This window comes from Halichoerus grypus, chromosome 2, assembly GCF_964656455.1.
Source record: "Halichoerus grypus chromosome 2, mHalGry1.hap1.1, whole genome shotgun sequence".
Classification (NCBI taxonomy): Eukaryota; Metazoa; Chordata; class Mammalia; order Carnivora; family Phocidae; genus Halichoerus; species Halichoerus grypus.
In genome coordinates this window covers 142,781,985-142,796,104 of record NC_135713.1, presented here as the reverse complement: position 1 = coordinate 142,796,104, position 14,120 = coordinate 142,781,985, and the positions used below count along the sequence as shown (strand labels likewise).

Sequence of the window (14,120 nt, the reverse complement as noted above, 5' to 3'; positions counted from 1 at the left end):
GGATGAATGGATGGTGGATGAATGGATGATGGTTGGATGGATGGTGGATGGATGGATAGATGATGGGTGGATGGGTGATGGATGGATGGAAGATGGGTGGATGGATGATGGGTGGATGGATGATGGGTAGATGGAAGATGGGTGGATGGATGGTGGGTGGATGGATGGTGGATGAATGGATGATGATTGGATGGATGGTGGATGGATGGATGGATGATGGGTGGATGGGTGATGGGTGGATGGAAGATGGGTGGATGGGTGATGGATGGGTGGAAGGATGGATGATGGGTGGATGGAAGATGGGTGGATGGATGATGGGTAGATGGATGATGGGTAGATGGAAGGTGGGTAGATGGATAGTGGATGAATGGATGGTGGATGAATGGATGATGGTTGGATGGATGGTGGATGGATGGATAGATGATGGGTGGATGGGTGATGGATGGATGGAAGATGGGTGGATGGGTGATGGATGGGTGGAAGAATGGATGATGGGTAGATGGATGGTGGATGAATGGATGATGGGTGGATGGATGATGGATGGATGGAAGATGGGTGGATGGATGATGGATGGGTGGAAGGATGGAAGATGGATGGATGGATGATGGATGGGTGGAAGGATGGAAGATGGGTGGATGGATGATGGATGGGTGGAAGGATGGAAGATGGATGGATGGATGATGGATGGGTGGAAGGATGGAAGTTGGGTGGATGGATGATGGATGGATGGATGAATGAATGGGTGGATGGATGATGGATGGAAGATGGGTGGATGGATGATGGTTGAAGGATGGTGGATGGATGGATGGAAGATGGGTGGATGGATGGTGGATGAATGGATGGTGGATGAATGGATGATGGATGGATGGAAGATGGGTGGATGGGTGATGGATGGGTGGAAGATGGAAGATGGGTGGATGGATGATGGGTGGATGGATGATGGGTAGATGGAAGATGGGTGGATGGATGGTGGGTGGATGGATGGTGGATGAATGGATGGTGGATGAATGGATGGTGGATGAATGGATGATGATTGGATGGATGGTGGATGGATGGATGGATGATGGGTGGATGGGTGATGGGTGGATGGAAGATGGGTGGATGGGTGATGGATGGGTGGAAGGATGGATGATGGGTGGATGGAAGATGGGTGGATGGATGATGGGTAGATGGATGATGGGTAGATGGAAGATGGGTAGATGGATAGTGGATGAATGGATGGTGGATGAATGGATGATGGTTGGATGGATGGTGGATGGATGGATAGATGATGGGTGGATGGGTGATGGATGGATGGAAGATGGGTGGATGGGTGATGGATGGGTGGAAGAATGGATGATGGGTAGATGGATGGTGGATGAATGGATGATGGGTGGATGGATGATGGATGGATGGAAGATGGGTGGATGGATGATGGATGGGTGGAAGGATGGAAGATGGATGGATGGATGATGGATGGGTGGAAGGATGGAAGATGGGTGGATGGATGATGGATGGGTGGAAGGATGGAAGATGGGTGATGGATGATGGGTGGATGGAAGATGGGTAGATGGATGATGGGTGAATGGATGATGGATAACTGGACAGAAGGATGATGCATTGAAACAGGAAGGTGAGGAGAGCAGTGTTGCAATATCCTGGTGAGAGATGATGAAGCTTCAGCTAGGACATTACTGTGGGAAGGAGAGGAGGGGAAATATTAGTCCAAAGTTGATTGGATCAAGTGTCTGGGTTGCCAGCAACAGAAAACAGTTCAAACTGGCTTAAACTGACTCCTAACTGAAAAATCCAGAGGGACAATGCACAATCCACACAACCCAGCCTCTCGAGCTTATTATCTGTGCTTCTGCTGTGGGGGTATCATTTCAAGTTAGGTGTGGTGATGCGATGGAGGCAGTAGCCCCAGACCCACATCCTCCCAGACCCAAACCCTGGAGAAAGACTATGTGCTTCACTCTCCTTTTAGAAAAGACTCATCAGTTCTCACTGACCCCAGTTGGGTCAATGTTGAAACATCAACTTGGCCATAAGAAATGCAGTGCCCTGGTTGGCTGGGCCTGATCACATGCTCCCTGACCAGAATCAGGGACTCTGGTGTCCACCCTGGACTTGGAGGAGAGAATGTCCCCTTGGAGAGCAACTGCAGACACACAGAGTTTCTGACTGGGAGGATGGTGGTCCATCCCTGAGACGGTCCAGAGAAGAAGCCAATGCTGAATCCTGTTCACCCTCTGGACCCAGGGAGGTCCAGAGTGTGGCCTCGGTGGCCTTCATGGCTCAGAGCAGCATCTCAAAGCCATGCCCACCTGCTCTAGCTGGCAAGCCTCCAGCCCCGCGCCCACTCCACCAGGCCCAGCTGCCATGGGGATTCTGCTCAGCCTCCCTGATCTCAGACCCGGGTAGAACAGCCCCTCTCCCCAGGACCCCGTGGCATCTGGTTCATCCTGTGTCACTGAGCATCGACCATCATCTTCTCTGCCCTCTTGCCTGTCATGTTAGACCGTGAGGGAAGAGTCCCATTTGTTCCTGCGGGGTTTTAATTTACGGAGGTGACCGAGTGACGACCCAGAGAGGTCAATGCCATTGAAGAGAAAGTGGGTTATTAGGGTTCCCGAGGGAAGGGCTCACCTCGCTATGCAGGGCCCCATGGGGAAGCACCAGGTTTGGTGGAGGGAAAGAAAGGGGTGGGGGGCAGAGCTTTTATGGGGGTTTCCTCGGGGAAGGCAGGCCGGGCACAGGAAATAGTTGAAGACGGGCAAGTATGAACGATGCAGGCGGGCTCCGGGCTGGAGGGGTGGCCCCTGGCGTCCTGGTACCCGGCCTGGGGATGATTTAGGGCAGAGGAAGTATCAGCTTGTGCGTGAGAGGCAGATAAGGGGGATGACGGGGGAGGGGGGGGCGGGGGGGATTGTTGGTTTACATATGAAACGTGCTCCCAGGCCCGCCCTTTGTTACCCCTAAGAGCAGGCGTGAGGGCGGGGCAGCCTGTCCCTGCCCAGCAAGTTCAAGATGTCAAAACATCCTCAGACACAGAAAATAAAAAGGGGGAGAGGAGAGACCCATCAAATCCGTTTCTCTGTCTTCAGTATCCAGCCCACAACGCAGTTCCTAGTGGATGCTTAGAAATGTTGGTTGCATGAGTGGATAGACAAATGGATGAATGGACAGATGGATGGATGAGCGGGTAGGGGCATAAGAGATCAAGCCAGAGGCAGAGAATGGAGGTCATGATTTCTTAGTCTGGCAAATATAGTGACACAAACATCCCGAGTTTCCTGGGTCTCTGTCCCTAGCCACGCTTGGGCCAGCACCAGCTGCATGGGACAGAGACACGAGAGAAAGCCCCTGGCCGGCCACTCTGCCTGAGGGCGTCTGTTCAGAGACACCGGCACTGTTCTCCCGTGGAGGAAGCAGCGCTGGTGTCCTGAATGCATGCTTGTCTCTAAACCAGCCTTGTACCCAGCCTACGTGTCACCTAGGAGCTGGACCGGGCCCAGTTTTTGCCACCAATAGGCATGGGGGCAGGGCAGTGACGGATGGGAAGGGCATGGAGATGAACGGAGAGCAAGAGCAAACCTCAAACCTCATTTTATTCCTTTGGCCAGGGGTTCCCTGGACCCCGAGGAGAGAAAGGTGACCGGAGCGAACGTGGAGAGAAGGTGGGGAGCAGGTGGAGAGAAGGGGGGCAGCAGGAAAGGAGCCAGGGCAGGGGGAGGTTGGAGGCGGGCGCAGCACGACAGGGGTGGCTGCCAGCTGGAGGCCCATCCCTCTGAGAAGTGGAAAAGGGGTCCTGGGCCTGGCAGCCATGGCCATGCCCCTATCTCCCTCCTTGTGCAGGGGGAGCGAGGCGTCCCGGGCCGGAAAGGCGTGAAGGGCCAGAAGGGTGAGCCAGGACCGCCGGGCCTGGACCAGCCATGTCCTGTGGTACGTGTCGGAGCAGAGTGGGAGCCCCACCCCAGGTCTTCGCCGCCTCGGGACTGTGTCTTCTCTGTCCTCAGAGCTCACTTGCAAGTCCCAAGAGACCACCATGGCTGTCCCTGCCATCATGGAGGCTCCCCTCGCTCTGGTCCTGAATCCCCTCCAGGGGCATGGTTCAGGGGGACCCACCCCCTCCCCGGGGCAGAGTCCTTGCCAGCGTCACCGCCCCTCTTTTCTCAGCTTCCTTGTCCCTAAAGGGGGTTAGGAGGCTTTGGCTGGTGTGGGTGGCCCCACCTGGCCCCTGCACCTCCTCTGCATGCCCCAGAATCCTTCCCTGCTCCCCACACCTTCCTCCTTTCCTTCTCTCGGCCCACCAGACCACAGACCTGAAGGAACTACACTTCACTTCCCTTCCCCGCAGGGCTGGGAGGGTTCACACATCAGACTCTGACGTGGAGCTCAGCAAAGCAGGGCGTTTCCAGACTAAGACCGAGCAGATAGCCATACCCAGCCATCCCCAGCCCCAGTGCGTGCCGGCCGCCTAACAAAGGGGGATCGGGGTGAGGGATCCCAGAGGCCCGGTCCTCTGTTCTTCAGTCTTCCCATCCATGCAGTGAGGGTGCTAATCCCTACCCCCAGATGGCTTGAGGGGTGAATGAGAAAAAGACAAGAAGAGCAGAGTGGTAGGCATACACACAAAGTGCAGGGACACCAGGGGGACACGGGGGGCCCAGCCTCGCTGCTCCAGGCCCTGGGCCGAGACTTCATCCAAGTCATTCAGCCTTTGTCTTTGAAACAGGAGAATCCCAAATGTGGAGGCAAGCGAGGGGCGCCGGGCTCCGGGGGGCCCTGCCCTGCGGTATGAGATGTGGCCTGCTGTGTGCTGTGTGCTGGGCTGGGTGGGGCTGGGCAGGGCAGGGCATTCCGGGCACCTGTGCCCACCACTCTGACCCCCCTCTCCTCTATCCTGCCTTCCCTTCCTTCCAGCCCCTCCTGCCCCCTTCCCTTTGGTGGGGCCACGGCAGTTCTGTGCTCCCATGGGTGCCTCCAGAGTGAAGTGTTTTCCGTGCCGGGTTTCCCCAGGGACTCAAGGCTGACTGACGGGTCAACCATGGCCCCTCTCCAGCTCCCCCGCCCTCCGGGCTGCCTGGGACACCCGCCCCACCCCACCTTGTGTCTGAGTGCTGAGCCAGCATTGGCTTTGCTGGTGCCCCAGCCCCCACCCCGCTCTCTACCCTGAGAGCATCGTCCTGCCCCGTCTGCCCCTCAGACCCAGACACAGGGACCAGGACAGGCCGCAGGGGCATCCTGCTTCCTGGACTGTCCTTCAAATGCTCTTGAAGAAACTCCCGAGAGCTGTCAGGCTCCCGCGTGAGGGGCCAGAGCCAGCGTCAGGAGCTTCGATCTCCTGGCCAGCAGATTCCAGCACAATCCCCGATCCTCCACGGTGCCCCGGTTCTGTCCCCTGCTCAGGTGTCCCAACAAACAAAGCCCCGTAGGGACGCACTCAGAGCACGCGCAGTGAGAGGCCCACCTGTCTCGTGACCCGACTACCCAGGTGGACAAGCATTCGCGCCCTGCCTCGGTGGGGTCCATTGGCCTCGCGTGGCAGCTCCCAGGCCTACACCTCCCAACACCCAGGGCAAGAGTGTATGGAGTGCAGGGAGCTCATCAGTCCCCCAGCCCCATCACTGAAACCTTTTTCTTTTCCAGGGCCCCGATGGGCTGCCTGTGCCCGGCTGCTGGCATAAGGTACCTTGCAGGGAAGAGTCTCTAGGGCAGGCTGGGAGGAGGGGGACAACAAGGGGGCCCCCAGGGGCTGATATCTGCAGCTCCCCAACAGCACCTGAATAGCTGGGTTTCCCCATGATGACATGACCCTAGTTTTGACTCTCCCATCAGGTGGCTCAAGGCTTGGGGCCGTGGTCCTGGGTGATTGGGCACAGCCCACCCTGGTGGTCATTCAGGGCTCACTCAGTGCCTGGCCCAGCCAGGACAAAGCCTGGGATTTTGTCCAAACTGCCCCACTGAGAGGAGGTAGAAGCCCTGAGCCGGGGATGAGAGGACTGGGGCACGCGTGTTCTAGAAGAAATGGGCAGGACAGGACGTCCAGACCAGGGCGGGGCCTCTGGGGCCTCCTTGCTCACCTTCGGTCTCTCCCTTCTCTTCCAGTGACCCCCGCACCCAGCTCACAACCTGTACAGATGAGTGTGGACATTTTTAATTTTTGTAAAAAAACAAAAACAAAAACAAAAAACAGTAATATATTGATCTTTTTTCACGGGATACACCCCCTGTGTCCTTATAACATTCAAGAGGGTGCGTGGCCCAGCCCCAGAATGATCAGCATTGGAAGCTGGCAGGAAAGCGGACAGTCCAGTCCAGGGGAATTGTGTCCTCGTGGGGGGACAGCCGTGGGACTTGGCTTTCCCAGGAAGGAGACGAAGGTGAAAGCGCCTGGCTCAGGAGAGGCTGCAGAGATGCTGGGTTGGGCCCTCAGCCACCTGATTAGCAGAGAGACTTACCCCACCCCACCCCACCCCCGAAGCTCCAGAGCCCTGGGGCCGGCTCCATCCAGAAAGGCCCAGAGCTTGGACAGTAAATGCAGCTGTCCCAGCCTCTCTGGCCTCTGGACTCAGCCACAGTTAGCTGCCCACCCCTCGGGACCCCTCTGGGTCCCAGGTTCCCCTGGGCAGGACAAGATTCCTGCCCAGCCCCCAGGGGCTCTAGCTCCCACCGAGTTCAGGAGGCCTCAGGAGTGCAGCCTGCCATGAGAACACGTGTCCTCTGGTCTGGAGGAGAGGCCAAGCACTCTGACCACCACCTGAGGACCCAACTGCAAAGAAGCCTCATGCTCCCCGAGTGCGGAGGACGGCGGGGTCCCAGACGGGAGGGGCTGATGCTTCCCAGGTATCTCGCAGCACCCAGAAGAGGGTCACGATGAGACTTTGCCAGCCCAAGGAGACTGGCCTGCAGCTCAGAGTTTGGGTCTCACTGGCCCCAACTCTCCCACGGGAGAAGACTCTGGCCAGCCTGCCAAAACTGGTCCTTTGGATGAGCTGTGCAGACAAAGAGGGCCTTGGGGCTGGTTCCGGGCCAGCCTGCGCAGGAGGGTCTGAGACCCAGCCACCAGTGCTCTGGAAAGAGGCTTCCCCACCTCCAACAAGAGTCCCCAGCTGCCACCTCCAGCGCAGCAGCTTGCCCCCCTTCTCTGTATAGATGGATATCACTGCGTGTAATAAACCCCAATGTGTGTCTGGGTGTGCCTGTCCTTGCACACTGCCCCTGAGCACCTCTGGGTGGGGAGGGACAAGGGGGACGCTCCCTGGGTCAGACCCACCCCAGAAACCAGAGGAACAAACCAGAGGATTGTTCAGGGTCAGGGCAAAGAGAGGGTTTGGAGTTAGAAAGACCCAAGGCCTGGCCCTGCCATATACCGTCTGAGCCCTGCGTCCACTCACTCATATCACGGAGTCCTCGTATGCCCCCCTGATCCGATGACCAATGAATGCTGCGTGACATATCACCCCAGAGCTTACCTTGAAACAACAATATTTCTCTCTTACCATTCTGGGGGTAATGGGCTCAGCTGGGTGGTTGTGGGGCTCACTGGGGAAGTCAGGATTGTGGACAGGGACAGAAGCACAGTGGGGCTCGGGTGCCTGATGGAGATCACTGGGTATCCAAGCATCCTTTGGAGCCCCAGCAGAACCTCACAGATCGAATGTACTCAACAGTTTGTAATCCGCTCCTCCCTCCACCCAGGTGCCTCACTGGATCCCATAACCAGTCCTGTGAAGGACAGGGTCTATGTGATCCGTGTCCCTGTTTCCATTGTACATATGAGGGAACTGAGGTTCTTGAGCAGTTCGTCACCTGCCCAGGGATGTACAGCCAAGACAGGGTGACAGGCAGACTGGGCCCAGGTTCTTGGATAGCCTCCAGTTGGTCCTTCCAAATTGTTTGGCAGGGCATGGAGTCGGCTAGGCAGGGTCAAGATGTTGGGTGATTGGCAGTCCGATCCTCCTGGGGGTGGCAACCACACGTACCCTCTTCCCCCCAGACCTCCGAGCTCCCTTGGCCAGACAAGTCCATTCATAGCCCATTGTTGTCCCCTTGTGGCCTCGGACCGTGTATCATCAGGTCTACAAATTCCAACAAGCTTCAAAGTACAGAGCGGGTGGAGTCCTCCAAAACCTTGGGTTGGTGGGGCAAGAGACTGGAGAAGAATGATGTGCTCGAGGTCCCAGCTGAGACTCGGGATTTGTTCCCGGCCTCACAGCTGAGCCTCAAGGACTGAGAGCCTCGTGTCTCTCTGCCTCAGACTCCCCCCTTCCAAAGCGAGGGAAGCACATTTACTGAGCCCCGCTGTGGGCCATGGCGGCTAGACTAACCACAAGGATTACTATCTCCTTTTCCAGATGAACTGAGGTGGAAGAGGAGGTCTACGCAGGCCTCCTGATCCCCAGGATACTGCTAGAAACACACGGGGTGCTAGTGGTTGTCACAGTGACTGGGGGACACTGCTGACACTCAAATCCGGATTCAGCCCCTTCCTCCCACCCCCTGCCCTCTAGGCCTCCGGTGGTACCTCGAGGTAACGGAGGAGTGCTGAGCGTGGAGGCAAGGAGTGGGCTTTTCTGAGCAGGAAGAAGGCGAAGCTTCCTGCTGTGGTCCTGACCGTGTTGGAGACACTCTTGGCCCAGAAATGGCCCAGCCCGCTCTGACCTCCAGCCTCCTGGTACTGCCTCCTGGACCCAGACACCCCAGGAGTAGATGAGCTATGATATGGGCCTGACTGCAACCTTCTCACCCTTACCCCAAGGCAGGGACAGTCCCTGAGCCAACCTGACTTGTCTGCGCTGCCCTGGGCCACAAGAGGCTTGTGTGTGGGCAAGAGACCGGGCCAAAGATGGGGCCCAAACGGGACTCTCAGACTTCCCCTCCCCCACTCCTTTTTTTTTAAGATTTTATTTATTTTTTGTTTTTTTTGTTTTTTTTTTTGTTTTTAAGATTTTATTTATTTATTTGACAGAGAGAGACACAGTAAGAGAGGGAACACAAGTAGGGGGAGTGGCAGAGGGAGAAGCAGGCTCCCCGCGGAGCAGGGAGCCCGATGCGGGGCTCGATCCCAGGACTCTGGGATCATGACCTGAGCCGAAGGCAGACGCTTAACTACTGAGCCACCCAGGCGCCCCAAGATTTTATTTATTTTTTGACAGAGAGAGAGAGATAGTGAGAGCAGGAACACAAGCAGGGGGAGTGGGAGAGGGAGAAGCAAGCTGCCCGCTGAGCAGGGAGCCCAATGTGGGCCTCGATCCCACGACCCTGGGATCATGACCTGAGCAGAAGGCAGATGCTTAACCGACTGAGCCACCCAGGCGCCCTTCCCCCACTCCTTTCTAACTCAGTTTGGGAAGACAAAGAAGTTCTGGAGCTGGATGGTGGTGATGGTTGCCCAACGTGAATGTACTTAAAATGCCACTGAACTGTACACTTTACCACAACTTAAAAAAAAAGAAACTCCAAATGTTCTTTAATAAATACCTTAAGCATTTTACGGCGTGGGGGGAAGAGATGAAGAAATCAGCAATGAGGGAGCAAAGCAGAGGGTTCAGACTCTTGAAAGGTGACAGGAGGGACAGCAGGAACCTCCCCTTCCCCAGCTTGCTCAGGCTGCAACCTAGGGCCCTTGTTCTGGGTTTGTCAAGGCAGAAAGTCCCGGGCCCCACCCGAGTCGGGGTTATCTCTCTGGTTGCCCAGCTTCCCAGCGCCTTGGGGGCCAGCGATTGCTTCTCACTCACTGGACTGACAGGCAGAGCCGAGCTGGAGTCTGGCCTCGGCTGCACACTTGCTGTGTGTCTGGGGAGCACAATCCCTGTCCTTTCCGGGCCCCGGGGTCTCCCAGCAGGCCTCCCAACGCTCTTCCTGCCAAAACACTGCGTGTGTCCCTTCACCCTGCCTGGATTCTAGCCAGGCCCATGACCCCCTTGGTCAGTCCCAGCAGTGACACTGCGCCCTCCTGCTGCTTGTTCCTGAGACTGGGGAGTCCTAGGTCGGGCCCCAGCCCTGATGATCTCATCTCCTCCCCTGAGGCTCCTGTTGTGAACCAGGCCCTGGGATAGGTGTCTGTCACACATTCCCAGTTAACGCTCACGGGGCAACCCATTTTATACACCAGGAAGGCTGGTGTATAAAGACACCCTGGGCTCAGAACTCTGCAGCGATACAGAGCAGCCGCGGGGTCACCCAGGAGCCCTTCCCAGGGAGGGAAGCGGCGGGGGCGGGGCCGCGGCGGGGGCGGGGCCTGGCGGCCGAGCAGGCGAGAGGCTTCTCGGCGCAGTGTCTCCGCGCGACCAGCCGCCGGGTGCCATGGCCGCCGATCGGCGCGGGAAGGCCGAGACTCTGGCCCTGAGGCGGCGGCTGATAAGGTACCGAGACGGCGGCGCGGGGCGGTGCGCTCACGCACGACGCACGCACGTCGGGCGCGGAGCCCGCGGAGCCCAGGAACCCCAGCCCCTGGGCCCCGAGCGGGCTCCAGCTCCCCGGCCCGCCAGACCCGGCGGCCAGCAGCTGGTCCCCGCGGCCGCGTCCCGCACTGCGTCCTCCCCGGGCCGCCCCCAGCGGCGGCCGCTGCCCGGCTCTGGGCAGCCTTTGCCCCTCGGAGGAGGCCTCTGCCCTGGCACCTGGGAGGACCTCCCCCAGGGTTGGCCCGCCCCCCAGACCTGGGCCTGGCCTGCGGGTGACCCGGGAAGAGGCTGAAAGTTCGGACGAAGGGTGGGCATGGGCGGGGAGGGGCGTTTCCCAAGAAGCCTTAGAGAAAGTCCACCCGTGCTCTCCGCGGCACTTGGGGCGTGAGGCAGCTTCTGGCCAGAGCTTGGGGCTGACACCCAGCGGGACAGCAGAGACACTTGGCTGGCAAGGACCACTCGGGGCTGAGCGCCAGCCACGTGAAGGGGGCGCCCTCCCTCGCGCCCATCCCAGCAAAGAAACACTGCCCTAAGGAGTCCCCATGGGTCTGGGGCAGCCACCTTTCCTTGGGATCCCAGGGACTAATGGGGGCACATGCAGAAATGAGCAAGGTCATACAGCCTTCAGATGACTTCAGCAATTTCAGTTTTAGCAGCTTTTTAACACATCACTTTCCTCCTTTCCAGCCACCTATACAGTGGGGGACCAGAAACAAGGAAGCACCACTGTGCCCTTCAACCTTTTGTCCCTTCCAGAAAAGGGCGGGGGGAGGCTGTGGTGGGTGGACTTTTCCATTCAGATCTTCAGACATGGCTGTCCACTTGTTCTCACAGCGATTCTTGCAGACTCTTTTTTCCGGAGGATCCTATTAAGATTGTCCGGGGTCAAGGACAGTACTTGTATGACGAACAGGGTGCAGAATACCTGGATTGTATCAACAATGTGGCTCATGGTTAGTATCATCCCTCGGGCTGGCAGGGCAGGGGAGCGGGCTGAGGCTGTGAACCTGGTCCCAGGGGGATCCTGAGATTGCAGAGAGGTGTGGAGAACTTGGGTTAAGCTGAGGAGAGGAGCCCAGTCTTTCTGGTGTAGCTACTCTAGAGTATCCAGGTGGTAGCTGTGCTAAACCAGACAGGAGTCAGAAACCTAGGTCTGAAGTCCAGGCCCACTTGGGACTGATGGTGAGCTCAGAGAGTGTCAGTCAGCCTGGCCATGACCAGCCACACGGCAGGGCCCTGGCCAAGTGCTGGGGGTCATGGCAGGGCTTCAGCCCCAGGGACCTTCTCAGGTGCTAGACGAGGAAACTGAGGTAGGAATTCAGTTACCCAGGTGGGGCCCCCAGAACTGATGGAACAAAAGGGAGTCTGACCCAACAGGCACGTTAGGGGTTAATGAAGTAGAGGTTAAAAGCCGGGGCTCTAGTCCAGACTACTGGGTTCATATCCCTCCCCTCCACTTACTTTGTGATCTTGGGCAAGCTACTTAATTCTCTGTGCCTCAGTTTGCTGATCTGCAAAACAGACACGATCATACTAGCACCTCACCTCAACGTGTTTTGGAGAAATAAATGAGTTAATTCAGATAATTTGCTTTGAGTGTGCCTGGCACGTGGCAAGCTCTCGGCACATGGTCACTGTTATAATCCCCGGCTGCTGGCAATCCACATTACCTCCAGCCCCCCACTGACTAGTTGAAGTCAAGCCTGCTGACAGACATTCCCCACATCCCGTCTTTGCCTAACCGGCCTCAAGAAGCTTCCCTAAAGACCTGGATTCTCTAGATAGGGTCTCCGCCAGCAGCCTTTCCTTCTGCCAGAATCTCAGGGACTCCTTTCCAGGTCTCCCTGTCCAGAACCGCCATCTCCGTCCCCCCCACTCCAACACACACACACCATCTTGAGCCCCCCCCTTTTCCTCTCCCACCCAACTGCTCTCCTCTGGCTAGGTTTATGGCCCGGGGCTGGGGGAGGCCCAGTGGGGCCAGCTGAGCGGAGCCGCTGAGTGACGCAGGTGTTTCTCTCCCAGTCGGGCACTGCCACCCTCTCGTGGTCCAGGCCGCACACGGACAGAACCAGGTGCTCAACACCAACAGCCGGTACCTGCACGACAACATCGTGGACTACGCACAGAGGCTGGCAGAGACCCTGCCAGAAAAGCTCTGTGTGTTTTATTTCCTGAATTCTGGGTAAGTGGACTTCGGCCAGCTCCCCGCCCCCGCCTCCCCGGGCCAGAGGGTGAGATGGTGGAGACAGACAGAACTGCTCCCGCAGGCGAAACCTCGTGTAGTGGACCCAATGTGTTCTGGGGGAGAGCCAGGCTTGCCCCGGCTCAGCCTGTAGACCTGGGTGCTGGCTCTGTTGGATCCAGTTTTCTGGTCTCTTCGTAAGGCATGCCTTTACCTCCGTTCCATGATCGTCCTTGGGGCTTACCCAGGTCATACGTTCCTTTATTTCTGCCCTATGAGTACACTGGCACAACTGGGGGCTTACAGCCAACATCCCCGCCCTCGTCACTAGGGGTCCTTCACATAAATGCAGAATTCCTAAGGTTGGGGGGTCATTGTCTGGAGGAGAAGTAAGGGGCCTGATGAGATGGAGAAGCAGTGGGGGGCCCTGGGCCTGCTCCTGCTCAGAGACGGTCAGAGAAGGCTGCTCTGAAGGAGCACTACCAGGCACGGAGCTGATGAGCAGGAAGGAAGCTACCCACCCCGTTGGAAGTATTCTTGTCAGGGTTCCTCAGCCCACAGAACAGCCTGTGCAAAGGCCCTGTGCACACTTGAGGACCCAAAGGGAGAGGAGCAGGTACGAGCGGATACATTCAAAGTGAGGAGTTTGTTTTGATCCTGAGAGCATTCAGGAAGCCGTCTGAGGGTTTTAATCAGGCAAGTGATGTCATCGGGGGCCAAGGAAGAGTGAGAATGGACAGGGTTAGGCACCAGTTGAACAGCCAGCTGACAGGTGATGGTCGCTCACACCCGGAGTGGCAGTGGGGACAGAAGCGATGATGCACATCAGCACACGATGACTTGTGCATAGAACCAGCCCAGCCTGTCTGGGAGAGAACATTCCCACAAATCCCGCATCGCGGCATTTGGATCAAAGTGATGTCCTCTTCATGCACCAGTCCCCGGTCATTTCTAGGAAGTGGAATTTCCCATCCTCGCTTTGCGGATGAGGAAATGGTAGTTCAGAGAAAGGATCCAGCTTGCCCGGGGTCATCCACGTGGGAGAAGGCAGAGCCGGAACCAGAGCCTCTCCGGGAAGAGCAGAGAGTTGGGTCCAGGAGTCAGCTTCCTGGGCTGGGCAGTGGGGGCAGGGTTGCTGGTTGATGCCGCCACATTCAGGCTGGATTCCAGTGACTTCCACGTTGCCAAATCCAGTGATGTCTTTGCTGTCCTTGTCTTACCCTGTCCCAGCAGTGGACTCAGCATTACCACTGTCTGGAAGTGCTCTCTGGTCTTGCTTCCAGGACGCTTCATGCTGCGGGGTTTCTGCCAGCTTCTGGCCATGCCTCAGTCTCCTGTCTCCTCAGCTGATTGCTCCTCCTCTCTTGCTCAGGGCCGGTCCTAAGGAGCTGGTTCTCTGAGCCCTCTCCCTCCGTGGTCTTACCCCGTCTTGTGGGCCAGCATAGTATCCGCGTGCTGGTGACTCCCAAATTTGTGCCTCAAGCCCAGGTGCTTCCCATGTGTTCCAGCCTCAAGGTTCCAACCGGACCGTCTCCAACTTGATGTGT

At 57.5% G+C, this 14,120-nt stretch overlaps 2 protein-coding genes across 3 annotated transcripts in view; both read left to right on the top strand.

Annotated features, from left to right (window-relative positions):
* COL23A1 (collagen type XXIII alpha 1 chain) overlaps positions 1 to 7,179 on the top strand; it is a 302,293-nt gene extending 295,114 nt beyond the window's left edge. The window contains exons 26-29 of the mRNA XM_078067628.1: positions 3,606 to 3,659; positions 3,838 to 3,924; positions 5,632 to 5,670; positions 6,091 to 7,179. Of these exons, the coding sequence (XP_077923754.1) occupies positions 3,606 to 3,659; positions 3,838 to 3,924; positions 5,632 to 5,670; positions 6,091 to 6,093 (183 nt within the window). The 3' untranslated portion in view covers positions 6,094 to 7,179. The remainder of the gene's footprint in view (positions 1 to 3,605; positions 3,660 to 3,837; positions 3,925 to 5,631; positions 5,671 to 6,090) is intronic.
* Positions 7,180 to 10,233: 3,054 nt separating this feature from the next.
* Positions 10,234 to 14,120, top strand: part of PHYKPL (5-phosphohydroxy-L-lysine phospho-lyase) — a 36,224-nt gene continuing 32,337 nt past the window's right edge. For both annotated transcript variants that reach the window (XM_078067625.1, XM_078067626.1), the window contains exons 1-3: positions 10,234 to 10,349; positions 11,223 to 11,341; positions 12,414 to 12,573. In XM_078067625.1, coding sequence (XP_077923751.1) covers positions 10,291 to 10,349; positions 11,223 to 11,341; positions 12,414 to 12,573 — 338 coding nt within the window. In that variant the 5' untranslated portion in view covers positions 10,234 to 10,290. The remainder of the gene's footprint in view (positions 10,350 to 11,222; positions 11,342 to 12,413; positions 12,574 to 14,120) is intronic.